A 26,115-nucleotide genomic window follows, 5' to 3' on the forward strand; every position below is an offset into this window, starting at 1 on the left:
AATATTCCTTCGTAATACTATTTTTTTTAGCTTTATCATTGTAAGATACAAAGAAAAACCTTCGTAATACGAAGAAAAACCACCTTCGTATTATGCTTGCGCCATTTCCTTCGTATTATGTGAAATTTCTTCGTAAGACATTTAGAGTGCACCACTCTGTTGTGCCACGGGACGTGCAGTGGGGCAGGGGGCCGGCGCAGGCGGCCAAAACTCCAGACGCGTTTTGAACTCAAGAGCAGCTTAGCAGGACTCGAACCTAACGTGTGACTCTCCAATCGAGGGGGTTAACACTGGTGTACCCGGTACCCAAAAACCGTGTATTACGCGCGTAATACACGTAATCGCAATACTATGTTTGGTCCAAATATGCCAAATTTTGGCATTTTAATTTTAGTACATGTGTAATATCCCCGTAATACCGCGTAATAGCGAGTACTCTGTACACGATTTCTCGCCCCCCAATGGATCTCGTTAGGAAAGGAACCCATTGGCGGGGTCGCGCGAATCGGTTGGAGTCCCATTAGCGACTGTACAGCTGAAAATGCGTCTGGAGATTTGGCCACCCGAGCCGGTCTTCTCTGGACCACTGTGGGACGTACGGCCCCCGAGTGTGGGACGCAGTCCAGGGCAAAACACGAGCCTAATTATTGAGAGTGGATTTACACCATGATTTACAGTGCCGCTCAAGGTCAGTGCGGGGGGATTTACGAGTGCGTACACACACACACACACACACCCACAGTGGCATATATACACACAGAGTGACATACACTGACATCCAGTGCTCCCACTCTTCATTTTGCGATTTAAAAAATATGAGGTTAAAAGACGCCGCAAAATAATATCCCATTAAAATAGCAACGTGAAATAGCGGGATAGCGGGAATAGCAATGAAATAACGTGAATTTGAAATAACGGTGTACAAATTTTGACGAAGTTGTTTGCCCCTCGTGCGTCTCAAAACCGTTGCCGCTGACCAAGTCAACGGCACCGTCTGAAATTAAACGGTCGACGGATACGGCCGGCAAAAGAGCCCCTCCGGTGCCTCCGGCTCGCTGCTATCGGACACGGCGACGCCGTGGAGACGCGACGCGGCAATCCAGACGGGGCTTTATCTCCATCTCAGGCCCGTGCAGCCTCCCCCCCCCCTCCCCTCCTCTCTGTCTCCCTTCCCCCTCCCCTCTCCCCGTCTACCTTCCCCCTCTCCCCGCCTCCCTTTCTTTCTCTCTCTCTTTCTCTCTCTCTCTCTCTCTCTCTCTCTCTCTCTCTCTCTCTCTCTCTCTCACCCTTCTCTCTGACACGCTGCAGCCATACACCTACGCGGCCCCCCAAAAAACGTGAGCGGCGTGCCATTGTTGGCCATGTATCCCAAAATCCACATGACGCAGTGTAGGGCGCGTAATCCCTAATTCACAAAGAAGTGACAGCCTGATGGAGTATCGGGATCCACTCAATAAAACGTCAGAGAGCCGCGAAGGGGAACGCAACGCACCGGGAGAGGGGAAGGGGGAAAGCAGTGTGAATGAAATGAACAATGTTGTGGAAAATGAGGGGACGAGGAAACCGATCCCTTCGTTAGGGAAATCTTTTTGGCGGTTGATGCTGTAGACCGATTCTGAAAGTCCTCTTGTCACTACGTCGTTTTAGGACCCTGTCACGGAGCTGTCGGTTTTGAAACAACATTTGAAGTTCCCGCGCGCCGCAGCGCGCCAGCAAACTACGCCGCGCCACTGCATCCCGGCGGCTTCGCTTCGTTCCGTCGCCCTCCGGCCGAGCCGAGCCGGGGCGAGCGGACGGAACAGCGACGGGGGACAGGCAGACAGACCGACGCGCAGTCAGTCAAGTTCAGACAGCTGATCCGAGCGGACGTCGGCAGCCGGAGCTCACGCCACCGACAGCGACCGCGTGTTGTGCAGCACACCGTCAAACGTGCCTGTGTCCAAGACTAGTCCGCGATGTCCGAGACCCTCGTCGACGCAAAGCTCGTCGTGACCATGGACTGCCCCAGCAACCATCTGCCCGCAAGGTGTGGATCACCGCCATCCGGCCAACGCGACACGGTACTGTGGAGACCAAGCTGTTTGTTTACCCAGCATTTTTGTACTCCAGGGCTTTGAGTGCCGGGGGAACACGTGCCATGCTCGGCTAGACGTTCCGCCTGATGCCCCTGCCACCATGCTGCTGCTCTCCACCTTCGCCATGATCGGGTCCGGGATGCGCTGCGCCCGTTCACCAAGGCCTCCTCGGCGGCAACCCCCTGGAAATCACCTATGTGTCTACCACAGGCTTCCTGGGAAAACCAGGTAACCAGGTACAGTTTTTACCGTGTTGTGAAAAGAGTGAGCCCACCTAAAGCCCAGCTTGAAATTCCGGTGTCCGTGTATAAGGTACGAAGGTTCGCCAAATGATAAACGAGAACTTATAACAATCAATTTATTTATTTGTTTATTTATCAAAAGTCATTTTCGCTTTGTACATTAAATTTTTTACTCCTGTTAGGGAGACACATACTCAGTCACTCACTCGCACAAGCACTCACTCACACACGCACTCACTCACACACTCGTGTCATGCACACACACACGCACAATAACCACCACACTCACGCACACACACATCTTTTTACACACAGTATCATGGACGCACGGGGCGCGCGCGCACGTCGCCGACGCCTGCAGTCACGGCAAGACGATTCGGTCGCCGCTCACTCCGCGGCACTGTCGCGGTGCGCATTACTGGGACTCCCACACTGGGAGCTCGCTCTGCATCGCACCGCGCTACTTCGGCGGACTGCTCCGGTTACCTGACTATGAGACCACTCCGCCGTCCACGACACATTAAGAGTCTGTTAGGCCGTGGACGACTTTCGCTTCAGTCTTGTCACCTTGAGCCTCCGCCCAGGACTCGTGCCAACAGGGAAGCGCAACGCAGGGGAATATTGTCTAAACTGTCCGCAAACCAGCGGCTCAAGCGGGGTTTTCTTTTCAAAAACAACGAGAAACGAGACTGGAGAGCTCGCGTGTTAGCACAAAACACACGGAATAAATTTTTGTGGCGCGGCATCGCCACCACACGCAAACACATTCAAAACAGGCCTTCTGTTGACACGAGGATCATCCTCACGTTATGAGGCGCTGCCCTCCTGCGACTTCCCCGAGGACAGCTTGCGTTTTCGTGACACGTTATGAAAACAGGAAACAAATCGATAACATGGAAACAAAACGGGGAACAACATCAACAATAACTAAACGCGCTGTCCAAACTGCAAGCCTGGTCCAGGGTGCCGCGCCCTGGCCGCCGCGGAGACAGTGCTGGCGGTGCGGGGCGCGGCGGTTCGCGCAGGGCAGCGGGGCACCGGTGCCCTTCACACAGTGGTCTCAATAGCCAGGGGGTCCTGTCAACACAGCGAGTCCTTGCCGTCGAAGTAGAAGTCCTCGGGCGGCCCGGGCGGCCCCGGGTAGCCCTGGGGGCCGAGGCCGTGGCCGTGCACGCCGCCGTGGTGGTGGCCGTAGCGCTTGGTCAGCGTGGCGGTCTTGATGTCGCCGTTGCTGTGCAGGTGGTTGACGTGCAGGTGGTGGTGGTTGTTGGCGTTGGGCGCGTGCCCGTACGGGTGCCCCAGCGGGTGCCCCATGGGGCCCACGGGGCCCATGGCGTTGCCGGAGATCTTGTTGTTGGCGCTCTGCAGGCGCTCCTTCCGCCGGTGGCGGCACACGCGCACGCACGCCGTGACCCCCACCAGCAGCAGCAGCGCCGCCAGCGCCGCCGCGGCCGTCACCATGTACAGCATGGGCACGCCCAGCTGGAAGGCGCAGTTGGCCTCGTCCTCGTCGTAGCCCGAGCGGCAGTGCGGCACCCCGTCGCACCACAGCGACGGCGGGATGCACGCGTTGAGCTCGGGGCACCTGCGGACAGAGAGCACCGAGCGTGAGCGCGAACCCTCAAAGGGAACCACCGAACCGGCTTTTCGGTCCTGGTGACTGCACCAAACGCCGAGGGGGCAACCACTGTAGAAGCTTGTGTCCCCTTATGAGCGTTAGAAATCTCTGAAAATCTGAAATCTTGCACTCAAAAAGGCCAAAGACAAGCAAATTTTGGGCGTAATATCGGTCGAAATCTTGCGAAATCCGACGAAATCTTTCGCCTTAAGAAATCTTGAGTTCCCTAGCTATAATGTGGTTGCCCCTTCGCCAAACGCAGTCGAAAGCAAAACAAAAATTGTTCACACTTAAGTACTGTGCGGCACAGTTAAGGAACTGCTCCTGTATTTAAATTTATTTTACGGTATTTTACTGTTTTAAACCTAGTATTAAACCGACCAGAGTCATGGCCAATTCTTTTTAGTCTTAACTTTATGTTCGGCTTAGGCACTCAAGCCCATCGAGCGTTACTTCATGCTTAAACTCCATTATACAGTTTTTTACCCGTGCCTAATTCTTTTTCGTTTCTTTTCCTTTTTTTGGCAGTGTACGGAAACTCACTTGTACGGGCAGTCCTGCGGGGAGGCCGCCACGGCGGAGGAGGCGGCGGAGGGCCGGTTGCTGCGCGAGACCTGCACCCAGGACACGTGCGGCGCGGGGCCCGGGCTGCGCGTCGACTCCTCGCGCTGCACCAGCTCCACGATGAGGGCGCGCGCGAGCGGCGACAGCAGCGACATGGGCGACGAGTTGGCGCGCGGCTCCCAGCCCTCCGAGAAGAGCTCCGACACCTCGTTGGAGTTGGGCTCGGCCGGGCAGAACACCCACACCTTGCGCGAGTCCAGGCCCGGCCGCACCAGCACGCGGTTCTTGGTGCGGCAGTCCGCCGACATGCGCGGCATCTCCTTCCCGCGGATCTGCAGCATACAGGTGAAGGAGGTGAGTGTTTTGTTCCGAGCTGTTTTTCGGTGCGTTGCGGAACCTTTTTCTGTGTGTTTGGGTGGTGTGTGAGTGCGTGAAGAGTGAGTGAGTGAAGGAGTGAAGAGTGAGAGTGAAGGAGTGAAGAGTGAGTGAGTGAAGGAGTGAAGAGTAAGTGAGTGAAGGAGTGAAGAGTGAGTGAGTGAAGAGTAAGTGAGTGAAGGAGTAAGTGAGTGAAGGAGTGAAGAGTGAGTGAAGGAGTGAAGAGTGAGTGAAGGAGTGAGTGAGTGAAGAGTGAGTGAAGAGTAAGTGAGTGAAGGAGTGAAGAGTGGTGAGTGAGTGAAGAGTGCGTGAAGAGTAGGTGAAAGAGGGTGTGAGTGAGAGTGCGAGGAGTGACTGACTGACAGAGTAAGAGAGAGCGACCTTGTGAGTGCACGCGTGCGGTGAGCGTGAGTGAGCGAGCGACTGTCGGTCGGTGTCGTCGAGTCGGAGGCGTGCGCCGCGCGCGCTCACCTTGAGGTAGATGTAGTGGCCCAGGTCCTCGGGCTCGATGAGCCACGGCGGGTTGACGCAGGTCAGCTCGTCGGGGTCCATGGGCGGTGGCGGTGGCGCGGGTGACGTCATGCTGGCCGCAGCCGCGCTCACGGCGGGGGCCAGCCCCCCCTCCGGGGCTCCGGGGGGCGTCGGCGGGGCGGGGCGGCGCAGTGTCACCTCCCCGGAGTTCTTGGTCATCCGGCGGTCCGAGGCGCGCGCGCCAGCGCACCCCGGCGGTCCGCCGGACTCAACCGAGTTTTCCGTCAGGCCGATGAACTCGAACTCGCCCTGGAACACAAACAGTTCAGAACGGCGTCCGCCGGCCGGACCGCACCACCACACTGGTTCAACTGAAGCGTAGTTGTTGCTGCGGTGAAGGCGGTCAACCGCGCGCGTTTTGAGCTCCAGTCACTCACCTCGAAGTGGAAGTCGTTGTAGTCCTGCGTGATGTTCATGCGCGACACGGTGAAGTTGACCTCGACGACGGGGGACGTGAGGGTGGAGATGACGACGGGCACCTGCAGGCGGGAGCAGAAGCAGTCCCTGGCGACGGGCACGCCCGGCCAGGGGTACTCGGACACCCAGAGCTCGGCCTGGGGCTCGGCGCGGCCGCCGCCGCCCCTGGCCGCGGCCACGGCCTTGGTGGTGGCGGGGCGCGTCTCGCACTCCCAGCGGCCCGTCCGCGCGTCCTGCCGCTGGCTGCACTGCCTGTTGCCGAAGCGGCCCTTGGTGAGCGTCAGCTTGACGCGCTCGCCCGGCCCCGCCTCGAAGCGGAACACGCAGCTCAGGTTCTGCGCGCCGCCGCGCCCGTAGAAGAAGACGGAGCGCGGCGCCTGGAAGTGGCCCTGCGACGGCGAGGTGCTCGACGACCTGGGGGCAACGACATGGCGGTCAACAGGGCTGTCGGGGTGCTTCGGATAGGGATTAGCCCAATTTATGTGATGAAATCCCACTGCATCAGAGTTGCATCAGAGGTTGCGGTCAGGTCATGTGAGGTCAGATTGTGCTGACTGAACCGATAAAGGTATGCATAGGCCTAACAGCGACGATTATGGTGATGATGGCCTCCAGGGTCTTGGGGGACTCACCCGGCGATGCGATCTAGACCCTAGTTTTCTAAACTCCATCCGCATCGTGGTCGAGATGTACCTAGCGCGTGGTGGGCCTGGAGAACACTGTTCGGCTCATGTTCTTGAAGTATCTGTTCCTTTCTCCCTCTTGTGCAGTTTTCTGCAAGGCCCTTTCGCCAACGTCACGCTCTCCTACAGCAGAGTGTCGACGTACCTGAAGACCCGGTCGCACGGGTTGGTGGACGCCTTGTCGCGCGCGCCCTCCAGCGCCGTGTCGACGAACTCGTAGCGCAGGGCGAAGATGAGCGGGTAGAGCGCCGAGCCCTGGCGCAGGAACTGCTCCAGCGTGAGCTCTGGCGAGGTGGACACGTAGCTCTCGGCGGGCGAGCAGGGCCTCGTGGTGCGGGTCGTGTTGGACAGCAGTGAGTGCGCGCACAGCCGCGGCACCGTGTCGCGGCAGAACTCCCCCAGCAGGCTCGAGTTGCCCTGCAGAAGGAACTCACATTGTCACTTGTGCAACAGAAAGCAACAAACTTTTATTTAAAAAAAAAACAAAAAAAAAACTTTTTATCACACCGCGCTATTTTAAATTTTTGCTCTTTCACGTTAAGTTACTTTGACGTTATTAGAACGTTTTTCACGTTATTGCAATGTTATTTCACATTATCTTAAGGTTATTTTCAAAAAAAAAGTCATTCCCCAAAAGTAGTTGTTTTTCCCTTGCCCTAAAAATTCTACAGGGCCTTGCCAGAGCGGGCCCGAATAGAACACTGCAGGAGTGGTAACAAACTTTACCAACCGATTGGTGCCCTACATGATCGTGGGAGCGCACCAGAAATAGTAAATCTTGAAACAAGGAAATCCGCTCTAAAAATGGAATGTTCGAATTTTCCTCACCCAAAGGTGTTTGTTTCTTCCCCATACTGATCCAACATTGAAAAAAATAAACCCATTCTGACATTTGGGCCGGCAGGTAAAAATAAAAACATAGAAGTCATTAAAAAAGGAAAGTGTTGGGCCAGAAACACGGCCATGCCTGCGGCAACGTGCCTCAAGGCCGCGTTAAAATCAAGGCTGGGCCGATATTTCAATATTTTTGGAAGGACGCCTCATTGGGTTACAGTTGTAAATGAGGACCCTCCTGGGACAAACCGGAAACGTGGCAAGAAAAAAAAAGACGAATGCTCTGGTTTTGAGATGCCCGCACACCACAGACCTGGACGTGCGTGATCGTGTGGCATGTAATGATGTGAGTATTACGTAGCACAGCCAGTCCCCCCCTCCCCCAGGGGGGGAATATTATGCGGTTTGTGCTGGAGGGGCGAATGGGGAGGGGGGGGGGGCTGGGTCGTCGAAGCGGTTCCTCGGAGAAGCAAATTCGGCAAATTGGCGGGGAAGGACAGAGTCTGAGTGTCTCTCCCTGTCTGCGTGCACAGGCGGCGCACGGAGTCAAACCCACACCACACCGTTGCCAACGGTGTCGGCGGGCACTTAATTGTGAAAGGGGTTGCCTGCAACGACTAGCGCTAACACAATCCTTGGCGAGCTGTCCCACGCTGGCCCAGTCTGTCCATGTACTCGCTGGAAAAGCCCCCCCGCTCCCCATGCTGTGCAAACTGACCTCCACCCGCCACTCTCCTCCGGGGTTGCGTGCGGCCAAATCATTTTTCAACCGGTCCTCTCACTCTTTTGTTGTCATTCAAGCTTTTTTTCTCTTTTTTATAGCGAAACGGAGCCTTTGCACAAGGGCTCGTGTGGCGCGCGGACTGCCTGGTGCGGGCAGGCCCGACTGTGTGGGCCAGGGCTGGGCGGGTTTTCAATATATTTACTTCAATTTCATTATTTTTATGATGAAATTTCATAGGCACATTGAAATGACCAATATCAATATTCGATATTGATCTTAATATCTCAATACATGATATTGATCTCAATATTTCAATATCTGATATTGAAGTCAATATTTCAGAGTTTACATTGGGGTGGTTGCGACGTAAGTACGCCGAGAACGTCCAAGGTCCCCGAGGCACGTGGGCCAGAAGACCGGCGCCGATTGCCAAAACTCTATACGCGTTTTGAGCTCCAGAGTCGTTAAACAGGACTCAGAACGAGCGTCTGACTCCACCAGTGGATTCCTCATTTAAAGAACAATCCATTGGTGGGGTCACACGTTCGGTTCGAGTCCCATTTCGCGGCTCAGGAGCTCAAAACATGCCCGGGATTTTGATCGCTGTCGCCGGTCTTCAGCCTGCCACGGATTGAACACCAAAGGCCTGAGTCGAGGCACGCGGGAATGCGACCTCGAATTTCAGGTTGGGTGGCGTGCTAATATTACATCGTCACTTTGAGGGAGGGGGGTTCGGCCTGGTCAAAAATTGGCCAGAAAGGGACGACGCAATATTTACACGCCGTCTTTTGAGACAGTCATCTTTGTCACCCTGCTGGGCGGGATTGTCTTCCTTCCAGAAGTCAGAAGTAGCCATCCGAGGGCTCGGAGCTGTACGTCTGAACCGTTGGGTCGGCATACTGTTCACGGGCGATCGCAACTGATCTATCCAGTGGAGTAAACCGTCGATGGCGAGCCTCTAAGCCGACAATGCTACGGCCATACTTGAGTGCTAGACTGCTCACAAGCCATCAGCTAGTATCTAGTGGCCTAAGGCCTGTATCTAGTCTAGCAGGCGGTCCTCCAACTGGTAGTGAAGGCGTCGAAATCCAGACTGTATCGGACCGCATCCCGACGGGGAAGTCTAAATCGGACGGTCAGGGGACCTACGGTTGGGGTTGGTGTTCTACGGTATCCCGGGTTCAAGGGAGCTGCTTTCTGACTTCTGGGAGGAATCCAGTCCTTCTCAGCACGGGGCAGCGACGGGCGTCTCTCAACCAGAAATTTACGGTCACATTCGCGCGTGCTTCGACACAGGCCTTTGGCATTCAATCCCTCAGGCCTTCAATCCCTACCCACGCCAATGAGATACGTTCGATTGTGGTCGCGAAGCAGGAGCGGATAAAGGGGAGGGGCAAGGGGTTTCCCGAGAGAAAATTATTGGGTGCAGATTGGCTGCAGGCTGGCTCCCTCCAGGTGGCTGACAAGGCGCGGGTGCGTCACGCTCAGACATTGAACGCAGGGCTGCCTCGCGCTGCAAGTGGCGGGCAGCGAAAGCCCCTTCCCTGGGACCGGCACCGATGGTTAGCGTAAGGGAATTTGTGTGGGGTGTCATCACTGCGTTATAAGCCAGAGTCAAGGGCTGGAGCGTGGTGCTCCGGGGCACTGTGAGACGGTTGATGTGGAAGGAAGGCGAACAAGCATTGTGTTGAAGGTTTAAAAGACTTTAATTCGAGTTTTGTCGTGATCCTCGCCGTGTCTTTTCTGGCTCACTTCACCCGAAAACTGCAACACGCTAACATGGTGATGATGGCCTCCAGGGTCTTGGGGGACTCACCCGGCGATACGATCTTGACGCCCTAGTTTTCTAAACTCAAACCCCATCGTGGTCGAGATGTACCTTGTGCGTAGTGGAGGCGCCGGCCACGCCGTGCCGGCCGTCCCAGACGCGCATCCGCGCGTTGCACTCCGAGTCGAAGGCCGTGGGGTCCGTGGCGGCCGCGTGGTACTTGACGAACGACAGCCACACCGTCTCACGCTTCTTGCCCTGGAAAGACACGAAAAACATGTTAGTTTTTGCTAGCAAACTCATTGCTGAACACAGGGCGTATTGTGGTGCTTTTTCTTTACGCGTAGTAAGGAGCTCTACTCTCGTCTTGGAGCGTGCAGCACCCATATCTTAGTGTATCTATAACTTAGTGTACTTTAGCTACGCTTTTTTTTGAAAACCAGATACAAGTTTGAGTAGATATTAATAAGCGGATTAATTAATACCGAAATTTTCGTAAAGAAATTATTTTTTCTATAAATGCGACATCGTATTCAAACGAACATGACCGAAGTCACAATCTACCGAAAATGGCACCGCATAATTCCTTGAAAAACAACGGCGAAGACTGGCGAAACTACTAATTGTACCTGAAAGTGGTAGCGGCAGGTGGTGTTGGGCGGCAGCGAGTGGCGCGGGTTCTCCAGCATGCCCCACGTGGACTCGAACGAGGTGATGAGGAACTCGCAGCGGTGGGGGTCCTTGACGTACGTGGCGGAGCGGGCCTCCACCAGAAGCACCTGGCACAACAGGGGAAAGAGTTCATCAGCCACCAGGCATTCTCTCTCTCTCTCTCTCTCTCTCTCTCTCTCTCTCTCTCTCTCTCACTCACACACACACACACACAAGTGACGCACACAGATTAAAGAGGTGCCGACCCAAAATTACCGTCAGGCACGACGACAGCGAAAGAGAGAATGGAAAATAAAGACGCTCGAGGGGGAGGGGGTTGGGGGACCTGGAGCCCGGAGGGGTTCGGAGACGGGGGAAGAATTCTCGCGAGGTTCCACGCCGATGTTAGTCGGAATTTAATATGGAAAGAAAGGCGAGCAAACAGACCAGGCAGGGCGGAGCAGGGCGAGTCGCCGAGAAGAACAGGATATGAGAAACGCGGAGCAACGCAGCGCCACGCCCGTCACGTGCAGCCCCGAATTTGCAGCCCCATTTCGATCATCGCCGTGGTGCAGGCCGTGTCCGAGGTCGTCACCGAGGCCGTGTCTCAGGTTGTCGCGGTTTTCGCCAGCACCGTGTCCGTGTGAGAGGGCAACCACTCGAGAAATCCTGTGTCCCCCGGAGCCCAAGAAATCTCAGGAAATCTGAAATCTTTCCCCAAAAAGGCCATAAACAGGCAATTTTATACATAAAAATGGACGAAATCCGACGAAATTTATTGGCCTCAGAAATCTTGTGTCACAAAACACCGTACGTGATTGCCTCCTTGTGTCCGTGGCTGAGTTCTATGCCAGGTTCGAGGCCGTGTCCGAGGCCGTGTCTGAGGTTGTAGCCAAAGTCTTACCCCAGCCGTGTTCGAGGCCGTTGGGGCCAAGTGTGTCCAAGGCCGGTGATCTCGAGGTCTGTCACGAGGTCTATCGCGGGCGAGTTACCGTAGGTCGTATCCGAGGCCGTTTTAGCGTTTAGCCATTGAGGTCTTGCCCCAGCCGTGTTCGAGGCCGTGTGCGGGGCCGTGTGCAAGATCGTGCCGAGGCCGTGTTGGTCCAAGGCCGTGTCCGAGGTCGTGTCCGAAGCAGTGTACGAGGCCGGCAGCAGGTCCCCGCCGCGGTCTGGCTGGCGGTCGCGTGGCCGCGGGGCGATAATTAAGTCGCCGAGCCCCGCAGCAACTTTCCAAGACTTTTTTGGCGCCAAAGTCATTTGCGTTTCTTTGCGCGGGGAAACGAATAGTGTCGTCCGCAGAGCCCTCGGCCTCGGCCGGCGGAGGCCCAGAGGAAGCCTGCAGACTGATTCCGAGAGTCGTTCTCGTCGCTCTGTCTCTCCGAAGAGTGCGGCAGAAACAGAGCGACGAAAACGACTCTCGGCATCAGTCTGCAGAGGCCTGCCACAGCCATTGTTATTGTTTTTAGAAAGGCGAACGGCGCTGCATCCGGTTTCCGCCGTGGCGGTGAATCAGTGCCGAAGAGCGGCACGGCACGAGGGCACGGCACGGCCACATCATTTTCATCGTTACGCCGGAGGCACGCGCCGACGGCACGTCTGGCGGCAAGGCGCTGTAGACACTGACTCACGTAGTCGGCCGCCGTGGCGCCGCCGTGTCCCCGAGGAGCGAGGCTGAGCGTGGCGGTGGCGTGGCGGTGGCGGGTCGGTGCCCATGGCGGTGCCGCGGGCGTTCCGCTCCGAGACGCCATCCGCGCTCCACCCGGCGAAGGGGCTCAGCCGGCTGATTCCGAGGGGGAGGTCCCGTCGGTCTGTCTCTCTCGCACCCCTACGGGACGCTCCATGAGTGCGAGAGAGAGAGAGAGAGAGAGAGAGAGAGAGAGAGAGAGAGAGAGAGAGAGAGAGAGAGAGAGAGAGAGAGAGAGGTCCCATTCGGACTCAGCCTGCAGCGCCACTACAGCACAGCCGCCCGCCGCCGTTTCCGACTCGGTTGTGCTTTTATTTAATTTTGCCTACTTGAAATAAGTTGTGCGCTTCACACGTTCCCGGCAAGCGCCAAGCGCGCAAAGCGCCTCCCCCCCCCCCTTTCCCCCCTCCCGCTTCGCTCTCGGTCTCTTAGTACACCGCCATCCATTCTCATTGCCGAATGCCCATTTTTCACTGGCGCGTCCCCTTTCCGTCGCATCCAGTCACTCGACACGGAACGGGTACGCGGGAAAAAAAATGTTGGCAACAAGAAATGATGGTGTTGTAGTGTGTGCAGTGCAGGGCGCCGCCTCCTGTTGCATCCCCATTAGCAGCGTGACGGCGTGTTGTTGTTGTTGGGCGGGTCGCTGCAGCTCCGCGCTACTTGGGGTGTCTCCTTTCCGGAAGCGACACCCGGCCGGGCCCAGGCCGGCCCGCACACATGGACGCCATTTCGGTAATGGGGGCGGCAGCGAGGACCTTGTGCACCTTGCACAGTGGGCCAGAAGACCGGTGGAGGCGGCCGAAACTGTAGGACGCGTTTTCAGACTTAGAGTCGCTAAATAGGGCTAGAACCGAGCCGGCCACGCTTTGGCGCCTGCAGACTGGAGATAGGCAAGCCCGCAACACACGCAAGCGTCACGGGCGGGTCTACCGCATGTTCGCAGGCGCTTTTCCCCGGTCAGGGCACAATGTATAATGCATAATGTATAATTTTTAACGTGTAACTTCGAGGGGTGACCCACTGTCAAATTTTATGTACAATGATTGTGTGAATGTGCAAGAATGTGCATGATTTCGGCGTTTTTGCCACACATGTTGCCTACTTACAGGCGTTTTTGCCACCTGAATGTGGAATGTGGTCAAATTGTGTACAATAAATGTGTGAAGCTGTTCCCCCCTCGTGTAACTTGCACGACTTTATGCAAATGTGGGCAAAATTTTCACAGATATCAAATCATGCATCACCACATTCAAATTAGTAATTGTGTAGTTTGCACACACGATTAAAACTTTACGGAATATTTTGAGCATACATACACTGAGAATCCAAACGCTATGAGTATAGCGTCAATTGGTGCAATACAAAAGCATTGCACATGAAGTGCAATGCCTCCAAATTCCCATGCATTAGCATAGGGCCTTTTCGGGAAGCATTGCACCAAAGGTGCAATATGGCTGTGGCATTGCACGTATGGTGCGATATCACAGCGCATTGCACCATACGTGCTATACTCATAGCGTGTGGAATCTCAGTGCACAATAAAAACATTTCGCAGGTCTTTGTCTCTTGATTCGTCTGTTCGCCAGCCAGTCAGTGGCTCCGCCCGTCCGCCTGCCTACCGCCCGTCCGCCTGCCTACCTCACGTCGGCCCGCCCGTCTGTGTGTCCTCCTGAGCGGAACGCCGTGAAAATGAGGCCGCTCAGAGGGTGGCGGGGGAGAGGGGGAGGTTCGACGTGTGGTCGGTGATTGGGGGAGCGCGGGGAGGGGAGGGGGGAGGGAGCGCCTCGGAGACACGAACTGAAGACGCATGACTGATGAGCGGGACGTGTTCGAGAGGCGTCGAAGTGCGTTAGCGTGGGCGGCGGGCGCACAGTGGGTCAGAAGACCGGTGGAGGCGGCCAAAACTCAGACTCGTTTTCAGCTCCAGATTCCCTAAACGGGACTCGAATCGAACGTGTGACCCCACCAATGGATTGCTCTCCACTCAAGGAATCCATTGGTGGGGTCACACGTTCGATTCGTGGCCCATTTAGCGCCTCCGAGCTCAAAACGTGTCTCGAGTTTTGGCCGCCTCCACCGGTCTTCTGGCCCACTTTGGGGCGCCTCGGCGGGCGCGCCGACTCGGGGAGAGGCGAGGCGGTGACGGCGGGCCGCAGACTGATTCCGAGAGTCGTTTTCATCGCGTTGCCTCCCTCGCACTCACGCGGCGTCCCGTATACAGGGTGAGTTTTTACAATGTGTCAATAATTTGTAGGTAGCTTGCGCACCTCAAGAGGATCTCTTTTCACCAATGAACTAGTGGGCGCAAACGTCTAGGTACGGAGATAAATGATATTTAGAATTTGGCATTCGCACCTGCCAGATACACACCTGCGGCCACTGAGGATCTCAAGACCTCACGAGAGGATGTCGTGGGTCTAGCGGGGATGCAACGAAGGTCGCAGGGGTGCGGCGGACCTTTCAATTGACTTTTCAGAGGGGTTGCCGAGGGTCTCAGGTGACTGTCGTGGTGGCCTGCGTAACAGTGGATCTCGCGCGGCTGTCTTAGCGAGGGTGGCAGGACTCCAGGGTTTTCTCCGTGAAGTCAGTGGCACTCCCTGGGGTTTACTGCGAGTCCCATGACCCCCACTCGGGAGTTCCCACCACCCTCGGGTGGCGGCGAGAGCCTACCTCGTGGGCGCGAAGGTAAATTACAAAACACTTATTATCTCAGTAACTAGACGTTTGCGCCCACTAGTTCACTAGCGAAAAATGATCCGCTAGGGGTGCCTAAGCTTCCTACAAATTATTGACACATCGAAAAAACTCACCCTGTAGGTGCGAGACAGACAGCGACGAAAGCGACTCTCGGAATCAGTCTGCTGCGAGGCTCTGAGTCGTCTGCGAGGTGCACGACGACCACTTTTTGCTCGGAGCGCGGGAGGCGGCGCACTCTAAATGTTCTACAGTGAAGATTCTCCATATTATGGTGAAAATTTTCCATATTAGGGTTTGGTGCAGCTGACTTCGTAACATACCATTGAAAATTTTCACTACAGAGATTTTGACAAAATTTCGTTGGTATTATGGAGAAAATCTCCACCATTTTAGGGTTGGTCCCCTTTTCACCGTAAGACATTTACAGTGCGGGAGGAATGCCAATCTACTCCGGCGGGGCGCTGCTCCCTGCTCAGCCGCACTACAAAATCAATTGTGTGCTTAGTACACAGCTGTGGGAGTATACTTGCAAGTACACATCTGTAGGTGTGTACTTGACAAGCATACATCTATAGCTTACTTGGGCAAGCATGCATCAATAGGAGTGTGCTGGCAAATGGGTGACATATATGTGTGCTTGTCCAAGTACACAGCTACAGATGCATGCTTGCCCAAGTACACATCTATAGATGTATGCTTGTCAAGTACACACCTATAGATGTGTACTTGCAAGTACACTCCCACACCTGTATGCTAAGCACACATTTGATTTTGTAGTGCGGCCCGATGCTGTACCGCATGAATTTTCAAATCAAACTTCCGCCGCCGCCGCTGCTTGCAACTCTCGCCGACACAGGGAGCCGCGGAGCCGCCGGAAGACCGGTTCCGAGCGTCGCCCTGTCTCTCTCGCACTCGTGGGGCGCCCCCTTCGGGTGCGAGGGAGACAGAGCGACGAAAACGAGTCTCGGAATCAGTCTGCGGCCAGGCGCGGATGCAGGGAAAAAGAGGTTGGGCTGGAAAGGGGGTGGAAAGGCGCACTTTGCTCCTGTAAGCGGGCGACTTTTGCTACATCACCACACGTCACATTTCAGCGTAAAACGTACGACTAGTAAGTGTCCCCTCCCGGCTGTATGCGAGAGGGAGACAAACTCGAATTTTGGTGAACGTTTCACGTTTCTTTGAAATAACGTGAAGTTACACGGTAAAAACGGTCTCTGGTTTTCCTTGGAGCTCCCTGGACTGGAAAACTCCTGTCTCTACCATAGGCTTCCTGGGAAAAGCAGATTCCGTTTTTGACGCGTACTTAAAATAACGTTGTGGTAACGTTGAGGTAACGTTGAAATCACGTAAAATACCCATGAAATGACGTTGAAATAACTTGAAATACGAATACCTTTAGAGAAACGTGAAATGCCCTTGAAAAACGTGAAATATCCTTTAAGAATAACAGGAAAAGTAGCGATATACATCGGCAACTTTGGCCCGTCCCGTGTTACATTAAGAAACGTACGAATTTTGCCTATGTTTGACCCTTACGGGAATTAAACCTGAGTCTGGGGTTTAAATAAATGTCGTTTTCATCATCAGCAACCTCAAAAACATCAGAAACAATGCAAAAACTAGAATAAAAAGAATGTTCCAAAAATACCCCGCTGGGATTTGAACCCGGGTCCGAACTTCTCCGATTCGCTCGAAACTGGTACCATTGGTTTTTTCTCGTCGCCCCGATTCCAAAAATACCCCTACATGCCCTCCTAGCTGCATCCGTTGCCGAGATCCTCCTCGACCCCATGTAGACCATGGTGCACCTGCAGCAGCGCCCCCGGGGCTCGGATCGGATTTGCTGCCACCGGGCGGTTCTTAGGGTCACCCAAGGAGGCTGCATACCAAATTTGGTCAAGATCGGACCACGGGAAGTCCTCGGACGGACGGACGGACGAACGAACGAACGGACGCACAGCAAGGATCATACTATATGCCCGTCCCTCCGTCATTTTTTCACAAAAAATAAACGGGACGGGCCAAAAACGACCCTTGAAATGACGTTGAAATAGCGATGAAATATCCGGAATTTTAAATGACGGTGTGCTGAATTTTTCGAAGTTGTGTGCCCCTTGGCTGTGTGCGTGCGTCTGCTGCCGTGGCGGTCACAGTGGCGTGCCCGGCGTCGGCGGCACCAATGTGCGAAAGCTGGAACGGTGGCCGGCAATGCCTAGCTGCGCAAACTAGCATGTTTTGGCGGCGGCAAGCACTGCGCTCGCGGAATTGCACACAATGCAGCTATTTTCGGCCGCCACCGACACAGCAGAAAAAAAATCCCCAATGAGACAAAACAGAAAACAATGCGCGCGGCAAGAAAAAAAGCAGGGAAGGGGGAAGTGAAATCACGAACATACATGGAAAGCATTTTGCCGATTCCATTACCAGCGTGCCGTCGCCAGCAGCCTGCGTGTGTAGCCGGGCAAAGGAACAAAAGGAAGGACAACAACAACACGCGGAAGGAACACCGCGCGGGGCCCTTGAGTTAAATGCTACTCTCGCTTCCCAATTTCACAATTGCAGACTGACTCCGAGAGTCGTTTTCGTCGCTCTGTCTCTCTCGCACTCATGGGGCCTCCCGTATACGTGCGAGCGAGTCAGAGTGAAGAAAACGACGCTTGAAATCAGACTGCTGTGGCCCGCGTCATGAATAAGGAATTAACCGGGTACCAACAATGACGGAAAACGGGAGGGAGGGGGGAGGAGGAGAGGGTTTCTGGGGTGATGACGGTGAGAGGAGTGATGAGTGGTGAGAGAGAAGGGGTGGTGAGGGTACGGGGGTGTTGAGGCCGACGGGGGTGTTGGGGCGACGGCGTGTTGGGGGCGTAAGGGTTGTAGAGGGCGACAAGGATGTTGGGGGCGACGGGGGTGTTGGGGGCGATGGGCTGTTGGGGGTGACGGGCTGTTGAGGGTGTTGGGGCGAAGGGGACGTAGAGGGCGACAGGGATGTTGGGGGCGACGGGGGTGGGGGTCGCTTTTCTATTGGGCCGATGTGGGCGTCCGGCCGATAGGGCCGCTGGCCACTGGGGCAGCAAAGTAACCGGGCGGCCACGCCACGAAGGAGGGCGCGGCCATGGCGAGGCCGTGCACCACGCCATCACGGCCGCCCTGGTAACCCTGGCCATCCTCCTCAAATCCGGCCGATAAGAAGGGCGCCCCGATACAATGGCGCTGTAAACGCACTGCATGGCGGCGGGGCCCGGCCAGGCACAGCCAGGCAGGGCGGCGCGATAGTGCATTTTTAACACCGGCCGGCAGCGCGCTGCAGCGGCGGAGGCGGCGGAGTACGTCATCAGGGCGGTGATGCTGCTGCCCCCCTCTCCACACCCACCAACACACACACACACACACACACACACACACCACACACACACACACACACAAATACATACAAAGATACACCAACTCTCTCTCTCTCTCTCTCTCTCTCTCTCTCTCTCTCTCTCTCTCTCTCTCTCTCTCACACACACACACACACCAGCATTACAACGTGCAGACATAACTCGTAACAATATGTTTTGATCATACGACTATCTTCAAAAATGGATTCGATAAACTCTAAATGTGTTACGGTGAAAAGGCTGCAGCATTAGAATGTGAAGACTTTATCCATCATTCGAAAGCAATTTGTCAACAGGTAATTCATCGAGTTTAGAGTTACAAAGTGACTAACACCAACGTATCATGGAAAATCTTCACCGCAATATGGGGGCATCTTCGCCGTGAGACTTTGACAGTGAACCAAGCAGATGCGGGCACCGACGGAATGAACGCGAAATCTGCTGGTGCGATCGCGGGTACGGTTCGAGTCGTATTCCAGGAAACAGCGGCGCTCCAATCATCGTCTCTCGACGGAAAAGTCCGAGGCGCCTCGCACAGTGGGCCAGAAGACCGGTGGAGGCGGCCAAAACTCGAGACGCGGTTTGAGCTCCAGAGTCGCTAAGTAGGACTCGAACAGAACGTGTGACCCCACCAATGGAATCCTCGTTCGAAGAGCAATCCATTGCTCGGTCCGAGTCCCATTTAGCGACTCTGGAGCTCAAAACGCGTCTGGAGTTTTGGCCGCCTCCACCGGTCTTCTGGCCCACTGTGCCTCGCCGCGCCGCTACAGTGCGGCGGCGGCCTGCGCGGTCGCGTCAAACTCGGCCGCGCCAGACGGATCCAATTCCCCGCGGACTCGCAGACGGCAGAGCCGTCTTCGTCGCTCTGTCTCTCTCGCGCCCGTGAGAACGCCCCAGGAGTGCGAGAGAGACAGAGCGACGAAGACGACTCTCGGAATCGGTCTGCAGCGCGGCACAGCGAGAGCCAAGGCCGGGGCTGCAGCCGCCTGGCTTTTAATTCAAACTCGCGCGGCTCTCGTCCGTTTCAGAGGCGGCGCCCTGCACTTTAATGTAAAGCTAAAGGAAGGTTGTAAAAACGGGATACAAACGCGTTCAGCCGTGGGGGGGGGAGGGGGAGGCTGGTCGCGAGTTTACGACGAGGGATCATCGTAGACGGTATGGTTGCCATCAAAGAAGAGAAGTCGCCCGTGTGTGTGTGTGTGTGTGTGTGTGGTGTGCGGGTGTGAGTGTATGTGTGTGTGCGTTGAAAGGAAGAGATAGAAAAGAGCTCCGGCTGGATCCAGCAAAGGTAAAGCGATACTCCACGCGCGGAGGCAGGACGCCAGGAACAGTAAGGAAGAGATAAAATTGAAAAAATCCACTCACGGCGAAGAAAAAAAGAAAGAAGAAGAAGAGAAAGGGAAGGAGCGCGGAAGAGGTGCGGCGGGGGTAAAGCGGCGAAAAGGATGGCGAAATTCGGCGAGGGGCTGCCGGCGCTTTCGGCGGCGGGATCACGGGCCGCCTGGCGCCGCCCGGGGCACTTAAAATTCGATTCAATGGACAGCGAGGTTGATAGGGCGCTTCGCGCGAACGGCACCGTCAAACGGAGTGGCCACGCGGCACTGCACTGTGGAAAGTTTGTTTGCCACTTCATGGCAGTTTCGAGGCTAATTTTCCTTGTAGGGATGCCGACACACCAGTTGGTGACACTGGACACACTTCTAAGGCTCATGCAATGGGGTAGGAGCATTGTGGAAATGATATCAATCTGCTCCAGAAACTGAAGAGAGTGCATGGCATACTTCCCCAGGGACCGTTCAGAATTCACAGTAACTTACAGATAATTTGACGAATTTTGTTGGTATTATGGAGAAAATCTCCACCGTAATATGTTGGTGCAGCCTTCCACCGTAAGACATTTACAGTGCTCCATCCTTGGAGCCTGCTTGCAAGCACGCTCTACCCAGAAGCATGCTTGGCAAGCACGCTCCACGGTGGAGCATGCAAGCATTCTCCAGGATGAAGCGTGCTGCGTCGCTGTTGCAAGGCCTCCATCCTCCATGTCAAGGAAAAGGCATGCTTTCATCCTGGAGCGTGCTTAGAGGCATGCTCCACCGTGGGGCGTGCTTGCAAGCACTCTCTTCGGTCGAGCATGCTTTGAGGTTGACTCCGTGGGGGGGCATGCTATGCACTCCCCTAAGTTTTCAGAGTTGTCATCATTTGAAGGGGATGAGATTGTCACCATATGAAAGTAATGAAATCGGCATCGTTAGCAACTCTCAACGCGTTTTGAGCTCCAGAGTCACTAGGACTCAAACCAAACGTGTGACCCCACCAATGGATTCCTCGTTCGGAGAGCAATCCATTGGTGAGGTGGCACGTTTGGTTCGAGTACCACTTGGTGACTCTAGAACTCCAAACGCATCCGGGGTTTGGACCGCACCCGCCAATTTTTGGCGTTCCTTTTTGCCACGCCATAATTTGGCCATGTGTCCGACCATTACGTTTTCAGTGACTGTGGTGTCCTTACCTGGACCTCCAGCTCGAACCCCGGCAGGTAGGAGAGCGGCGCTGGGTGGAAGGGCGAGTCGAAGGGCGACGTGTGGAACTCGAGCAGCATGCGCGGCCCGGAGCTCACGATCTCGGGCACCGCGTCGCCGCCGCACATGCGCACCAGCACGGGAGAGTCCTTGCCGCCGCCGTCGTACACCGTCAGGTAGTCCTGCACCACGTTGCACTGGTCCCACACCCTGCAGACACAGAAGAGGAGGACAAGTGGCGGTTAGAATTTTTATTTCGGTTTTGCGGAGCACCGTGCAGGCAGAACTGCGCCGAAAACTACTGAGTGTACGCATATAGCACTTAAGTGTGAACTGAGAACCCGCAAAGAGCACAAAACTGAGTTACGCCTGGAGGACACAAAATTGTACCACCGTCACACTCGTGTGAATTTTGTTAAAATTCCCGCACCTCTAAAAGTTGAAATTATGAAAACGTATTCTGATATTCATGGCCTGAGTTCTACAGAATGTCAGAAGAAGTTTTCAGCTTTCAGAGGTGTGCGAATTTTGATCAAGGTTTCAGACAGGTTTCTGACATTCTGAAAAAATTCACACTCGTGTGGATGTGCTTTAAACTGCCGCCGAATTCGAGGGACTGAAAAAACCACTATGATATGTGTATACACGACGTGGCAGCGACGACGTCCAGCAAAATTAGATTTCGCACGCACAGATTTCATGGGCCCTAGAACCAAAGTGGCCGTAGAGTTGGGAACAGTGGTTATTTTCAGTTTTTCTGCTCCGCTCGGTTCCGTTCTTTTACGAGACGAAAAGTCATTGCACCGCACTCGGCCGAATGGCAATGGCCGAAGGCGGCGGCGAGGCCGAAGGTGAATGCGAGAATTAAAAGCTACAAACAATTAGAAGCAGCGCCTGCGAGATGTTAATTAAAACGCCCCCCTCGCCTCCCCCCCCCCTCTCTCTGTCTCTCTCCCGCCCCCGGCGGCACGGCCTCGGCCCGGCTCTGTTATTCCGATTCTTGCAGCCATTATAAGCATGCTCGTCCCTAAATGCGGCGCCGCTCCATACAGCCGTTGCATCGCGAGCGCAGCGCCGCACAGTGGGCCAGAAGGCCGGTGCGGTCCAAACCACGGACGCGTTTTGAGCTCCAGAGTCGCTAAATGGGACTCGAACCGAACGTGTGACCCCACCAATGGATTGCTCTTCGAACGAGGAATCCATTGGTGGGGTCACACGCTCGGTTCGAGTCCTGTTTGGCGACTCTGGAGCTCAAAACGCGTCCGGAGCTTTGGCCGCCTCCACCGGTCTTCCGGCCCGCTGTGCGACACCGGCCTCGGCCTACAGTGCAGGCGCAGCTAGCCGGTGCCGGCCGTACCGAGCAGCTGCCTCCGATAAATTGATTAAACGAAACAATTAATTGGCCGTGCCGGATGGAGGCGGCGGTGATGGCAGTGTGGAGGCGGTCAAACCGGCCGGCGGACTGGCGGGGCTGGCTGGGCCGGCGAGGCTAGACGGCACGCTCCACCCATTACGGAAAGACCCTGGTAATTGCTAACCGATACACCCGAGGACCCCCCCCCCCCTCAAATTCGGCGCCTACACCCCACCCCCACCAACCGCTCAACCTCATCCAGCGTCCCGGCGGAATCGACACCCTCAGGGTACTGAGCGCCCGCACTGTGCGGACGCTGCCCGACCCCACAGTGGGCCACAAGACCGGTGGAGGCGGCCATAACTGCACACGCGTTTCGAGCTCCAGAGCCGCTGAGCAGGACTCGAACCGAACGTGTGATCCCACCAATGGATCCCTCGTTCGGACAGCAATCCATTGGTGGGGTCACACGTTCGGTTCGAGTCCTACTAAGCGACTCTGGAGCTCAAAACGCGTCAAGAGTTTCGGCCGCCTCCACCGGTCCTCTGGCCCACTGTGCGCTCCCTCCCTTGCCCCACCCCCTCAGGGTTGCCCGTGGCTGGCCAGCCTTAATTCTGAATGAACACCGCATGAATATGTGCGCCGCACGATCTGACGTGTGCTCGTCGCCTGCTCGCGGGGCGGCTCGGGAGAAGGGGGCGGGGAGGGGGCGGTGCGGCTGGGGAAAAGGGGGTGGGGGAGGGGGAGGGGGCGTCAGCGGCAAGTTGCCGTACAACGACACACTGCAAACCGTCTCTAGGCGTGTTGGGTCCTCCTAAGTCGAGATGGCTTTTGTGCCAAGTCGAGTAGACAATGAAACGCCCGCTGTACCACTTTTTATAAACAACCACGTATCTTGGTCGGAGGTTGTACCTGCCTCGGTTGACAACTCGAGTAGGCTAAATATCCTACTCGACTTGGCGTCGGCCTCGCGACTAGGCTAAATTTCCCTGACTAGGCTAAATGTCCATCTCGACTAGGCTAAATGTCCTTCTGGGCACCCACCACTGGAGCCCTCTGGTGGGCTAGGGCCAAACTAGGACCCCCCTCCACTCCGCGCCCCCACTGCACCGTGCAGCCGCCAGATCATGCTATGTGCGGTGCGCGTCGCTGTCCCCCCAAGAAGGACCGGTGGCGCAGGGGTAAACCCTCGCGCACTGACGCGGCAAGTCCTTGGTTCGCCTCCCGCTGTCGGAGGCGAGGGACACATCTTTTGACGCGATGTCTTACTCGACTAGGCACAATTTGTCCTAGTCGAGCACGCGCAAAAGCCAACACATCTTGCCTGCCGAGTAGCCACTTCTACAGTTCATTGGTTTTTTGACAAAGAGGCGTAAGTCCACTGAACCAAATTTTTCAGGACGGCCAAAAAACATACTGTTTTTAGCTTCTAAGATCTATAAATTCCCACACAACACTCAAATTTTTGTGACAAATTCTTTGAGAAAGTGTGCATCTTTTGGTAAAAATCTCATGTGTGTAACTCTTCTGTAACTCCTGCAATGTTAGAAAAACCCTTCAAAATGAGGTGTGATTTTTGACAAAGAGGCGTAAGTCCAGGTGGTTTTTTGACAAAGAGGCGTAAGTCCAGGTGGCTTTTTGACAAAGAGGCGTAAGTCCAGGTGGTTATTTGACAAAGAGGCGTAAGTCCAGGTGGATTTTTGACAAAGAGGCGTAAGTCCATTAGCCATTCTGACAAAGAGGCGTAAGTCCATAGGCCATTCTGACAAACAGGCGTAAGTCCATAGGCCATTCTGACAAACAGGCGTAAGTCCACAGACTATCCCGATTAACTAGTTATGATTTATAATTAACCACTTACGAATGGCCACAGCTAAAGTGGTGAAAATGGCGAATGTCCACTCATGAGGTCACTGAGTGGTTTGCAACTTGTCAACACTGGTCCAATCAAATAATAATGACTAACGGCTCCTCTCATCTCAATCCCAACAGGCTACAATACATATCTCAAATCGGACTCTTAAATATTTGCAAGGGGTATCAGATCTAAAAGACCAGCATTCTTCGTCACCTAAGTCCGATGACGATGGTGAAACCAGAGTCCGATGACGATGGTGAATGGGGCATATGTCTTCTTAGGCAGCACTTGGCCTAAAAGTCATGGGCCCACCACAGAGTGTGCTACATGGAGGTTATCAGCATGGATGAGTCCAAGTTCTCCCCAGCTGCACAAGATTCATGCGCGAATCACCATCTTCATCGGACTCCGGTGAGGAAGAATGCTGCTCTTTTAAATCTGATTACCCTCGCAAAGATGTAAGAGTCCATTCTGAAATACGCATTGTAAGCCTGATGCGATTGAGATGAGAGGAAACGTTACACTTCAAACCTGTCTACTAAGTACACACTTACAAATGCATGCTTGCAAAACCACACTTACAAACACATGCTTCACGCATGGAGTTATACGGCGCCAGGGATGCGTTTGTTAGTGTGTACATGCAAGCATGCATTTGTAAGTATGTACTTGGCCAAGCATGCGTTTATGTGTACTTGGAAGCATGCATTTTTAAGTGTGCTTCCTAGTAAACAGTTAGGTTTGCACTGTAGTCATTATTATTTGATTGGAACGGTGTTCACAAGTTGCAAACCACTCAGTGACCTCATGAGTGGTTGGTTGAATGGGATGGTCTGTGGACTTACGCCACCGACTTACGACTTAAGGTCCATGGACTTACGCCTGATTGTCAGAATGCTCTATGGACTTACGCCTGTTTGTCAGAATGTTCTATGGACTTACGCCTGTTTGTCAGAATGACCCATGGACTTACGCCTGTTGGTCAAAATGGCCTGTGGACTTACGCCTCTTTGTCAGAATGGCCAATGGACTTACGCCTCTTTGTCAAAAACCCACCTGGACTTACGCCTCTTTGTCAAAAAACCACCTGGACTTACGCCTCTTTGTCAAAAAACCACCCGGACTTACGCCTCTTTGTCAGAAAACGGGTGGACTTACGCCCCTTTGTCAAAAATGGAATGGACTTACGCCCTTTGGACACCTTCTGTATCTTCTGAACTAATTGAGATATTTTCATTTTTCAAAAACCAGTGGGCTTGTTATTTAATTTTAAATTCTTTTCTGGAAAAAAGTGGATTTTGCCAATTTGTGGACTTACGCCCCTTTGTCAAAAAACCAGTGAGTTGTCAACTCCACTTACCAATCCAGTTGCCACTGAATTGCTAACCCGTAGTAAACCTCATGTATACAAGTTGACTAAGCAAAATGTCCTAGAGGCGGTTCGCAGTGCATATGCGCGCCGCGACATGTCTCGGCGAATTGGGGAGCGGCGTCACGCGTCCGGCTAGCACGGTGTTTGTGTGTGTGTGTGTGGTGGTGGGGAGATGGCTGCGCAAGTGGTAGCAATAATGTCAAAAGGCTAATTCATATTAGCTCTGTGCGTCGGTACGAATACTCTGCTAACTCACAGTGGACTGACTCAGTCCACTGTTGAGTACTTTAGTCACTAAGTACCCAGTCGGTACACCCTTCCTCGGGATATTTTGACGAATTTCGTTGGTACTCTGGAGAAAATCTCCACCATTATAAGTTGGTGCAGTCTTTCACCGTAAGACATTTACAGTGTGCGCGCGCATCTCCTCGTTGTACTCACAGAGTAACGCTTCAAAATCCAATTTCTCGCGTGTTTGTCATGGCGACGTTCTGTGCGCGCGGCGAGGGGAGGTTAGCTCACCTGTCGTGTAAGGTTGCCCGCCCCGCCCCGCCACGTCTCCACGGCGTGTTCCGCCTCATTTATCCGGCCCCATCTTTGGCCCCGAACAGCCACGCCGCCCTGTGGATGGGTATCGGGGGGCGGAGGGGAGGGGGGAGTTTTGAAGCAGAACGCACCTGAAATGGCCCTGGAGCCCTGCCAGGATGGGGACTCGCATTGGCCCCAGGCCCGGCTAGGACAGCCCATCCCAGCCCTGCCATGCCGT

General features: G+C 54.7%; 1 protein-coding gene across 1 annotated transcript; it reads right to left on the minus strand.

Annotated features, from left to right (window-relative positions):
- Positions 1-2,455: 2,455 nt before the first annotated feature.
- On the minus strand, positions 2,456-24,461 carry LOC117639721. The gene is made up of 9 exons (XM_034375597.1): positions 24,424-24,461; positions 20,756-20,975; positions 10,461-10,610; positions 9,943-10,089; positions 6,651-6,922; positions 5,783-6,236; positions 5,346-5,654; positions 4,479-4,831; positions 2,456-3,902 (listed from the first exon to the last, which is right to left on the minus strand). Exons 1-9 carry the CDS (start codon positions 24,459-24,461, stop codon positions 3,398-3,400), a joined length of 2,448 nt encoding a protein of 815 aa, XP_034231488.1. The 3' UTR covers positions 2,456-3,397.
- Between the last annotated feature and the right edge of the window lie 1,654 nt (positions 24,462-26,115).

The sequence above is a fragment of the Thrips palmi genome, unplaced genomic scaffold, assembly GCF_012932325.1.
Source record: "Thrips palmi isolate BJ-2018 unplaced genomic scaffold, TpBJ-2018v1 HiC_scaffold_11, whole genome shotgun sequence".
NCBI lineage: Eukaryota > Metazoa > Arthropoda > Insecta > Thysanoptera > Thripidae > Thrips > Thrips palmi.